The sequence below is a fragment of the Drosophila eugracilis genome, unplaced genomic scaffold (assembly GCF_018153835.1).
Source record: "Drosophila eugracilis isolate 14026-0451.02 unplaced genomic scaffold, ASM1815383v1 contig_341, whole genome shotgun sequence".
NCBI lineage: Eukaryota > Metazoa > Arthropoda > Insecta > Diptera > Drosophilidae > Drosophila > Drosophila eugracilis.
Genome location: NW_024573196.1, coordinates 111,767 through 123,304, shown reverse-complemented (window position 1 = coordinate 123,304; position 11,538 = coordinate 111,767). Strand labels below are relative to the sequence as shown.

The window sequence follows — 11,538 nt, the reverse complement described above, 5'->3', positions numbered from 1 at the left end:
AAGCATTTAAAAAAGCTGCCAAATTTGATAATTAAATCCTCATTCATTGATAAGATCGCTATCCTGAATGCTTAAAATAAACGAATCAAGAAAGTTATAAAAACCTTAGATGAGAGTAATTTATTAAAGAATTATATACATGAGCACATTAAAAACTTAAGACTTAAAAACTTGTAATTCAATCTTCCGCTGTGATCGCCAAATTGGAATAAAATACCTAAACGTAGACGAGGTATTAGAACTATTACAGGATTTGTCAGAAAGGGGAGCCTATTGACTATCACAATACTAAGTTTAGTTTTAAAAGGAATTATAAGTGCATAGATATTTATTAAAAAATTGATATTTAATTAAAATTTTGAAATATATTATCGAAAAAAGATATTGATTAAATATGACTTCTTGAAATTAGGTGAAAATTGAAAATTTTAAAAAAGGTGTACATCCTCTTATATGATACATTCTTACTAGATTTTTAAAGTCTTAATTTTCCCATACAAATTTAAAGCAAATAAAACTTTGCTAATATGGCTTAGATTTGTGACCAGCTGGGAACATTTTTTTTTATTATTATCTCAACGTTGTAATTTTTTTTTGGAATTATATATTTTATAGTACCCAGGTCTCATACAGACGGACTAACATGACGACATCGACTATATATTATATATATCTCAAAAGCACACTTTTTGATGAATTAGTATGCCCATTTACTCTCCTTACCCTTTGACCATTTTTATAGCCGATTTTCTTAGTGGGTCATAACGATAACTACATATCTACTTGATTTCTGGACTTCGTTCATGGCTTGGTGCTGGAGATATTTTTAATGGCATATTCTTTTTCGTGCACGAAGCATTTAATCAGCTTTTTTCAGCTTATAGTTGCGATGCATCCTAAAAGCTAAATATCTTGATATTTAAACAGATCTTAAATTAAAACAATAATGATTTAATAGTTTATTAAACTAGTGTTTCATTTCCAATTGTAAAGAAGCTTGTAGATTTGTAGCTTTGTTTATATATTTTCCTTTTAGATTGAAAATGTAGAAATAAGAATAAATAAGTTTAACATAATTTTTTATGATTGCAAATCTGTGGGTAATTTTTTTATTTGTTATTTATTATTTGACATCAGTTATCCTTCTGCAAATTAAAATTATATAAATATTAAATGGCATTTGAGTGAAACAAGCATTCAATTACCTGTCCTAAAAAGTTGATCCTCTTTCATGCAATTCAAGATCTTCTTTAAATAAATAATGGTTAAAATGAATTTTAAAAGATTAACATATTTTTTTTATTGCAAATAATTGACTCTGTGGGCATTTTTTAATATTATTTATTATTTGATATCAATTATCCTTCTGCGAAAAAAATTATATATATATTTAAAGACATTTGAGTGAAAAAAGCATTCAATTACCTATCCTAAGAAGTTGATCCTTTTTCATGCAATTCAAGATCTTCTTTTTGTGATGCTTGAGGTGTATCACGTAATTTTTCTGTATAAATCACAAATACGTTTATAATATCATTTTTAGTAAATTATAACCATCAACTTACCGTTTTCAGTGTTAATGGTATTTGAGTTACGCTTTGTGGTGTTCGTACTTGGCCCTTCATACTCCCTACTTTTCTTAATTTTTGCGTTATCCAGACCTTCCATTTTATTATTGACGGTCTCTGCATTATGACGACACTTTTCCACTACGTCCCCACGGCCAATTTTGCAAAGAGCTTCAACTATTTCAATCTCTGTGAAAATTCCTCCATGTTCTAGCCATAGCTGTAACATTACCATGCTCTGACGTACGCTGTCGTCACTAAAGTACTCTGCTTTGACCAGCTCGATATCGGACTCGGGAACACCCAATTGTTTTGCAAGCTGTGGCCAGTCACCTCCTATATGGCTACATATATCAATTAGTGTTATTGTTTGGTTTTCTATCAACTCAATGTCGTTTGACTTTTTATTAATTTGTCTAGTAGTCGGTGAATCGGCTTCTATTTCTGAATTAATAACATCATTTTGATTCAATTTGCCACGCATATTAATGTCACGGTTTAAGTGAAAAAATTGATTGTTTGCAAGATGCTTTTTGATAGTTACCATATCTACCGACACATTTAAAGTACAAAGAGGATTCAATGGTAGTTCATTCAGACCGACTTTTTTATCGGGCATAAAACAGATGCGACCATGTGGAAACTCTGGGTCCTTAATATGAGCAACAAATGAAAGCCGATTTTCGCAAAATGCCTGAAACTTTGTATAAAGTTGCTCGCCTGTCTTTAAGACGGGGACAATGTTACCAGAAAACTCTAGATAAATTGTTTGATCTTGCAATACTTCGATATCCTTACTTTTTGCAACTTCTGTGAAGTATTCTTGTTGTTCAAGAGTCTTATCCTCTTTATCGTCAGTCATGCAAAACACCGAAAATTTCGCTTCCGCTTCAGAAATGCGCTTTGCAAATACTACGAACTTCACAAAAAAAGGAACTTTTGCCAAATGACTGTATAGTTCCGTAGCCATTCGTCCAGCGTCTGCGATATTTCGGCAATCCATTAACCAGAAACGGGCAGAAACAGTTGTGGTAAAAGTTATACTATCTTTATGGAAAGACAGCGGGGTTGATCCAGTAACATCCTCCCATGTTGCACGCGTTTGACCACCGGTAATGGAACACAATAATCTCAGAGTAGGTGAATTTGAATTTCCATTTCCATAGCATGCATTAACCATACTTTTTGTAGAAGCTTTTGGAACAGGGATACTGAGTGTAATTGCCTTATGAAATTTTCGGCGTCGTGGCTCAACAGTGACTATTGGTGAGACACCAACGCCTTGGCCGAGCAGCTTAGAACATCCAACCAGTTCTACTGGTTGTGCCTGAAGACCGACTCGAATTTTCTTGGTCAAGGCATGAGGTGGAAATATAGCGTGCACCTGTGGTACGGTCATAGAGAAGACGGTGCCACCATCTGGCCCGATTGCGTGCACTTCTTGACGAAGACGCGAAACAACGGCAAGAAAGTGCGGGACATTTTGTGTAACAATTCGAACAATGCGATCTGTATGTAATTCTTCAATTCGATTAAAATCGATACCAGTTGTGTTTTTATGAGTTTCCTCAGTCTCATGTAAGTTATGCTCGCGCCAACTTTCTCCGTTGTCAGAACGCAATATAATAATTTCGCGCTCATTTTTTTTAAGGGCGCCAAAATGCGGAACTTCTAGTATTATTGGACTAAAATACAAAACAATTATTTGTTGTGAGAGCAAATAAAACCAAAGTCTACCTTAAAAACTTCCCTTCAACAGGTGACATTTCCAAAATACGGCTTACAAGTGCTTCGCCTTCCATTAAAGGAGGAGGGTTAACTACCCTTTGAGGTTTAACATAACGGCAAGTAATACGTGTGGGTTCAGCGCAGGCCTTCGGAGGAACTATAATTCGCACGCCGCTGTGCCGATATCCGCGCATCGATCCACCACGTGCGTCTACCAGGAACGATACTAAAAACCTAAAACATGATACATAAAATAGAATCTGCTTCTTTATACAACCTACCATCGCAAGCTTACCCCAATTGGATCTGAGGTCGATCATTTCCCATATCAGTGGATTTCAGCTCCAATGTAGATACTTTATTGCATTCCGCGTCCTTGATCAGTATTCCTTAGAAAATTCAAGACTTAAACATTAACATTTCATTGTTTACTTATTTCCAAGATTCCCAACAAATATTCTTGATTAGGAATAATAGCGGAGTCGTTTAAGCCATGCCCGTCTGTCTGTCTATCCGTCTGTCTGTATGAACAAGTATGATGCCAGCGAATCTCATGGTGGTACTTATACCTTTTGTTTTTTAGTGATTTCATTTGTTTTTATGTGGTACTGAAAATTAACTGCATATATTGCAATAGTTGAATTTTTACTTCAAATTTAGTAAGCAAAAGTAAATAGAATGAAATCAAAGTAAAAAAACTATATATGTACGAGTATATTCAAACATTCTTCTACATTCCAAATTCCGCATTCGCATTGATCAATTATCGGCCTGTGCATTCTCATTCAAGTCAACGTAAACAAATTATATATATTTAAACCTTTTGTCAAGAAAAATACCGCACATGAAAGATTATTTTTATGATTGTATCCCTTTATACCTCATGATGTATAGGTGCATATGCCGTACTGCTAAACATTGCAGTGCTGGATATTTTGCGGCGTTAGTAGCACTGGTACCAATTGTTATAAGAGTATAAAGTACTCGTTCCTTGACTTATGGCCAGATCACTTATTCTAGAGTTTCTAGGCCTTTATCTATTTGCAGATTTGTAAATTAACTCTTAAATTAACTTTAACTTACCTTTCTCAAGGCTAAACGGAGCCGACACATCAGTATCATGATGTTCAGGAATTGTAGTATCAAAGTTTTGGTGATCCTGACTGTAATTTGCTTTTAAATCATCAGTTGCCATGTATTTGTAATGATCATGATCCAAAAAATCATCACCAGTTTCGTCATCGGAATCGGAAAATAGGGATTCATGCATCAGCTCTGGAGACATTACCTTGCACTTTTCTTCGCTTACACCACTAAAGCTGTTAACAACAGATGTAGACGTGACAACCTTAAGAGTTTCCATTACTGTTATATATCCTAGGTTACGTGCAATGTGTAGAGCAGTGTTACCGTTCTGAAAAAAAATATTTTGTTACTTTGAGTAAGCTCGAAAAGCCGAGCAGTAGCGCTTCGGGCTTTTAAATATATTGAAATACTCACTTTTGCTAAAGCATTAGGATTCGCTTTGTGGCGCAATAAAAGATTAATAATCATAATATGTCCTTGCTGAGCAGCTTGATGAAGTGGTGTATAGCCGATATTGGTAGACATCTCGATGTCTGCATCATTTTCCAGAAAAAATTTTACAAGATCGAGGTGGCCATAATGTGCAGCAATATGAAGGGAAGAATAACCATTTTTAGTGCGCTCTGAAATTTTTGCGCCATGTCCCAACAAAATACGGGATATTTCAACGTGGCCCTCTTGTGCAGCCAAATGTAATGGAGTCAGACCGTTCTTAGCACATAAGCTTTTAGCCCCAAATTCTATAAGTAGTTGTACCATATCAACGTGTCCCTCTTGGGCAGCCAAATGTAATGGAGAAAAGCCACTCTTACTTATATCGTTAACATCTGCACCGCGTTCTAGTAATTTGTGAACAATTTCCAAATTATTATTTTTGGAAGCTATGTGAATTGCACTTTGACCATTCCGCGCACATAACTTTGGCGAAGCGCCTTTTTCCAGAAGCGTCTCTACCACTGACTGATGATTGTAATGAGTAGCTACGTGTAATGGGGTCACATCATTTTTCCCCTTAAAATCAACAGAAGCTCCCTTTTCTAGAAGTAATTCTGCTATTTTCTGCTTGCCGTATTTGCTAGCCAGGTGAAGTGAAGTAAACCCCTTTTTGGTTACAGCATCTAGTTGAGCACCGTTTTCCAATAACAATTGAACTACTTCTTCTTGCCCTTCCTTTGTAGCAATGTGTAGCGACGAATAATTGTCTTTAGTTTTAGCATCTATCTCTGCTCCATGCTGCAATAGTAACATAATTATATTAAGATTTCCCAATCGCGAAGCTACGTGTAGAGGCGTTTGGCCTTCACGTGCTATGGCATCCACATTTGCACTGCGAAGCAAAATCCGAACAATATCCTCCTAAAAATCAAAATAACTTATATAGATAAAATAAAATAATTATATTTTTTGACAATACCTGATTAGCACGAGCGGCCAAATGAAGTGGTGTTTCTCCGCGTATTGTTGGTATATCTGGGCTAGCGTCATGTTGTAGCAAGTATATTACAATATTCATACACCCTATAAAATTTAAAATTTATTTAATTTGTGATTTATTTGAAACACTATAGTCAATTAAACCGAAAATATAATTATACCCGTTACTCGTAAAAAAGGGTATAAAAGGTTCGTTGAAAAGTAGGTAGAAGAAATTTTCCAACCCTATAAAGTATATATATTCTTGATTAGTATCAATAGCGTCTGTCCGTTCGTCCGGCTGTCCGTATGAACGCTGAGATCTCAGGAACTATAAGAAATACGGAGTTGAGATTAAGCAGGCAGACTCTTGAGGTCCTTACGTAGCGCAAGCATCCTGCCACGCTTACTCTAACGCCCATAAATTAGAAAAAATGGATACCGCTAATATCTCAGGAACTATTAGAGCTAGAAAGTTCGCCCTACTCAGGCAAGATTATTTTAACCAGCAAAAGCAAATTACGGGGATAAGAAATCGAGTTTGAATTTCACACAGATATCTCCGTCATCAATTTAAGCTTCATAGAGTAATCTCATATTAATCTCCTTCAGTCAGACATTATTCACGTGCTAAATGCATACGCTAAGATTAATTTAAAAGTATAAGATTTTTCTCGTGTCGCATCGACATAAGACAGCGTTGTAGGTGAATGCTGCAAGCTAGAAACCTACGATACATCTTCCCGAGGTCTACACGCAGGGGTCACATCACTTTGCGAAACACAGACCAGCCACCTAAGCTAATTACCCTACTAGACAGCGGAATGAATAAATTTCACCGAGGACGATACAGAAGAAAAGGTTTTTCTCGAGTCGCATCGACATAGGACAGCGTTGAATCTGAATGCTGCACGCTATAAACACACGATACTTCTTTCCGAGGTCTACACGCAGGGGTCACAGCACATACATTTCAACGAAGACGATACTAAAGACCATCGGCCGTAACCACTTTTTATATAGCTACAGCATATATACGTGGTATTAAATATGTATTATCTTTAAGTTCAAAAGTTAAGAAGTACTAATGTTTCAATGTAAAGTTATAAAGTTATAAGTTTTAATTCTGTTTGATATTGCTTGAAATTAAAAGCACTTGGCCTTTGATCATTTTTTCTTATTTTCATCTAAAGGCAAGAGGCACCAAACGCGCAAGCATCCTCGAGTTAAAACTGCGTGGCCACACGGTGCATATTAAGTTTTATAATAATTTTATAGTCTTTAATTTTTCTCGTACTTACCCATAAAACTAGCAACATGTAATGCAGTGAGACCTGATTCTGTGGTTGCTCCAATATTAGCTCCGTGTTTTATCAGTAGTTCAACTATTTTAATACGATTTTTTTTACAGGCAATATGAAGAGGAGTGAAACCATTCAGTGCACGCGCATTCGGATTTGCGTAATAATCTAGTAATAGTTTAGCTACTTTTACATGCCCACAGTGCGCAGCTACATGAAGAGCTGTTAAATAATCGACAGTAACCTCATCTACTGGACTTTCGTGATCCAATAACAGTCGAGCTGCTTCATCATGCTCTCCCTGTGCAGCCATGTGGAGCGCAGATAAGCCATTCTTCGTTTTTGTTAATATGGGAGCGTTTTGAATCAACAATTGCTCGATGACCTCAACATGACCAGAACGAGAAGCACAGTGAAGTGGTGTCAGGCCATCACGAGTTATCGCATCTATATATGCTCCTCGAGATATTAACAAACTACACACTGATAATTTTCCCCATTTACAAGCAACGTGTAGAGGGGAGATATTATGTTTGGCCTTATAATTAACATCTGCATTGTTATTTAAAAGTAAAGTTGCAATGTCCATGTTTCCATAATGAGCTGCTATATGCAATGGAGTAAAGCCAGACTTGGAAACAATGTCGGCATTCCGATCATGCTGAAGTAACAGTTTGGCAGCATTTACGTCGTTCTTTTTGGCAGCAATATGAAGCGCTGGAAGACGAATCTTACCACGTACATCATTTTCAAGTAATACATTTACTATTTTGTCGTGTCCCTGCTGCATTGCTACCGCAAGTGGAGTAAAGCCATCTTCTGTAGATAATGACGGGTTCGCTCCATTTGTCAATAAGAGCCGACAACAGTAATCGTGATTTTCTTGTGCTGCCATGTAGAGTGGCGTAAAACCGTTAAGAGACTGCACGTTTACATTGGCATTACATAAAATAAGCTGATTAATAACTTCTTGTTGTCCTGCTAAAGATGCAATGTGCAAAGCTGTGTTCCCCTTTTTTGTAGCATTATCCACCTTGATACCTCTCCTTAGTAACTCACAGCATATATCAACGTATCCGTCCTTTGCCGCTAGGTGAAGGGCATTTAGACCATTCTGAAATTATAAACAGACTGTAGCAAAAAAAATCTACTTTATATATGTACGAACGACAGACTTGAGACTTGATTAACAATGATCTCTTGCCCAATTTAAGATTCAAAGCAAAGTCTCTGGAATATAATCTTTGCCCTTTTAAGCAGAGAAAAGAATGTAGTCAACAGACAATGTTAACAAATTTAAAAATAATAATAGGAATAGGACTAGATCAGAACCACAAAACGAGTGTAGCCTGAAATAGTGTCAAAACTTAAAAATTAGTTAAGTTACTTAAAACCATCTATATTATCACTATACAATTTTAAAAGGGATAAAAGAATAAAATAAACTTTTTTCATTAATTTCAAAAAGAATATATGTTCACATATAGGGTTTTTCAAAGTCACCAAAATTGGAAACTTCCTATTAAAAAAGTTTGTCCTCTTTTAAAAATATTGTGCATTATAGTATACAGCTTAAAGCTGTGTTTAGACAAAGACCATTACAAAGGTGTAGAGTATATGTGATAAGCCCATATCAAATACAGTTTAGCAAAAACTATAATAGCTTGGAAGTTGGGACTACGCTTGTATATTTTAGATATAATCACAGCAAACTGACGTGTCCATACAATAGAAACTGGTCAAAATTATTAAATTCTTTCGAAATATTTATTTTTATCAACATTTTATACATACCGCGTTGCAACTGTTTATGTCCGATATTTGGCCACTTTCTATAAAATCGACCACTTTTTTAATGTCACCACTGCGGGCAGCTCGTAAAAATGATATTGTCGTTTCGTTCTAAAATAAAAACAAACAAACTATATATTAATTTTAAAAGTCAGATCAACATATGTTAAGAAAAATATCAATTAAACGAAAAAGTATTCTGATCGGCAATCGAACTATACTTCAACATAAATTTTCATACTGCCAATGCTAATGCGACGTTCGCATTAATTAATTTTACTAACACAAATTTATTGACGTTTTTGTGTTTGTTTCCAGTGGTGCGCAAAGAGATAGAAACTCTTTTTTAGTCAATTCATCACTCATTTTACTCACCCGCCAAATGCGAAATAAACCCTTAATGTCAAACAGAAGTTACAAAGAATGAAGAATTATATTGCAGTCGGCGTAAGGCGGAAATAGAAAAATTAAAAAATTTTGTAATATCGCCGCGGGAGTTCAAAGCTTATGGACGAGCAAGCCCATATGCTCCGACCATTTACAAAAACAAATGAGCACTCAGACCATAGGCGTTGCGCACCACTGCTTTATAGGGCTTTTACCTGTTACGTACAATAAATATACTACTTCCTAATCGATTATTCGATCAATTGATCTTAGTTTCAGCATCACTTGAGAACTCTCATTAATTGCTAAAAGTTTCGGATGTTTCTTGTCGAATCTTACGAAACCCAATAACAGCTTGGTTTCTTAAATCAACTATGTCAGCGAATATTTAACATAAACGGCCGTTTTATGATTGATAATTTAATTTTTTTATTTTCTTAGATTTTCGGTGACCGATTATCTGTTATTATTTTTGATTATCCCAAAAAATCACTAGATGTGTAAAAATCGGAATCAATAATTTGCAACAGAACAAAGAAAATGTAGTAGGGTTTTTGTTGAATTAAAAAAACATATTTTTTTCCCTAAATAATACAATAATTAATTAATAATGATCAAATGAACGGAAATTGATTTGATATTTTGAAGATTGACACAAAAGAAAAAAAATAAGAAACGCTAAAGTCGAGTGCTGCGACTATGAGATACCCGTTTCTGTTTTAACCAATTTAAAAATATTTATTTTGTAAGCGGAAAATTACAAAGCGCCCACTTTTGCCAGAAAAAGCATGTTGATCAACTAATGGCGACTGCCAATCTCAGGCCTTATTACCTAAATGTAAATAAATAATTTTGAAAAATTATTATGGTCGCCAAGGTTTTCCGTGGTATGTGGTGGTAACTAACTAACTAACTACCTATTTTTCCCGAGATTTAAGCGTTTTGTGGACGTTAGAGAGAGCGTGGCAGGATGCTGAAATAAATAGTAGATTCATACATATGAAGCTTTTAAGTTTTTATAAGAATATTAAAATATGAAAGTATTCATAGAAGAATGTTTTAGAATTTCAAACTGGCACTTTTTTGTGTTTAGAGTTTTTTGTTTTTGAAATTATAAAAATGTATATATTGTATTTATTGGTATATACATATACTGTACAAATATATGTACCTATGTTTATATATATATAATTTATATATTGTATTTATTGGTATATACATACATATACATCTGTACAAGTATATGTACATATGTACGTTTACAAAACGACCACTTAAAAATAAGTGTACATAAATACATAGATAAGCACATTTAAAAAGTGACTTGTATTGTACTTATTACCTGTTTCATATTCCCATTAATTTTGTCAAAGGAGATTCCATCATTTAAATTCATTGTTTTTGCAGAGTCTTCACTTGTTGGTTGCACTTCGTTCTTGCCTCGTATCTCACCAAGCGTCATGATAAACGGTTAAGACCTGAAAAGCGAGAAATCATTTTTAATACATATCTATGTACATACAATTATACCGTTTCGCGAATTATCGTATACAACTACAATTGCTCAAATACATTTTCCATGAGCATGTATGTACACGTACATATGTACACATATATTTAGTAATATTTTAAAATTGACATTGTAAATACGTACATACATACACATGTATATAGTTTAGGCTTTAATTAATGAGATATACGTACATAGAATGACGTCAATCAAAAAAATTAATACAAAAAAAAAAAATTATACAAAATTCTTAAGTATAAGAAATAATAAGTTTAAACATTTAAACATATGATATATATTGAAATTTAAAGTCATGTGTATATATATTTACATAAAATTTCCAGACCAAAGGCGTGCAATTGTTGAGAAAGTAGTTCGATAATTATATATGTACGTATTTATCGTTTTCCTACCATATCCAAAATTTCATTTAATCAGTGTTGCCGTTGGTTCTTCTTCCGGAAGAATATAAAATCGGTTTTAAATAATTTGAATTTGCATAAAGTTTAACGCCATCATATTGGATAGCAAAAAAAAGTGGTCCATCGGGAACATTATTAAAAAATTTAAGCTGTTTAGGAAAATTACCAAATGTTCATAAACTCTTTCAATTGACGCATACTTTTCGGCTTCAAAAATTTCTAGATTTGGAATTAATTAAAAAAAAAATTAAGAAATATTTCGTAACTAATTGTGTATCTTTATAAAGTACATATCATATTTAGAAAGATATTGTCTGTAATTCCGAAACCAA

The 11,538-nt window shown here is 34.3% G+C and overlaps 1 protein-coding gene across 2 annotated transcripts; it reads right to left on the bottom strand.

Annotated features, from left to right (window-relative positions):
* Positions 1–1,096: 1,096 nt before the first annotated feature.
* On the bottom strand, positions 1,097–11,193 carry LOC108108777 (ankyrin-3). Of its 2 annotated transcripts, none has more exons than XM_017216951.1 (13): positions 11,116–11,193; positions 10,617–10,752; positions 8,891–8,998; positions 7,097–8,210; positions 5,797–5,900; positions 4,797–5,738; positions 4,380–4,710; positions 3,592–3,685; positions 3,306–3,530; positions 1,566–3,253; positions 1,426–1,504; positions 1,206–1,366; positions 1,097–1,145 (listed from the first exon to the last, which is right to left on the bottom strand). In XM_017216951.1, exons 2-11 carry the CDS (start codon positions 10,734–10,736, stop codon positions 1,431–1,433), a joined length of 4,800 nt encoding a protein of 1,599 aa, XP_017072440.1. In that variant the 5' UTR covers positions 10,737–10,752; positions 11,116–11,193; the 3' UTR covers positions 1,097–1,145; positions 1,206–1,366; positions 1,426–1,430. The 2 variants fall into 2 exon arrangements, with proteins under 2 accessions (XP_017072440.1, XP_017072448.1); XM_017216959.1 differs by having other exon boundaries at positions 11,131–11,155.
* Between the last annotated feature and the right edge of the window lie 345 nt (positions 11,194–11,538).

Excerpts from the sequence above, each read along its gene's own strand:
- LOC108108777 (XM_017216951.1), bottom strand. The coding sequence starts at position 10,736 with ATGACGCTTGGTGAGATACGAGGCAAGAACGAAGTGCAACCAACAAGT. Across the intron at positions 8,999-10,616 it reads TTAATGGGAATATGAAACAG|AACGAAACGACAATATCATT; the intron begins GTAATAAGTACA and ends TTTTTATTTTAG. Across the intron at positions 8,211-8,890 it reads ACATAAACAGTTGCAACGCG|AATGGTCTAAATGCCCTTCA; the intron begins GTATGTATAAAA and ends TTATAATTTCAG.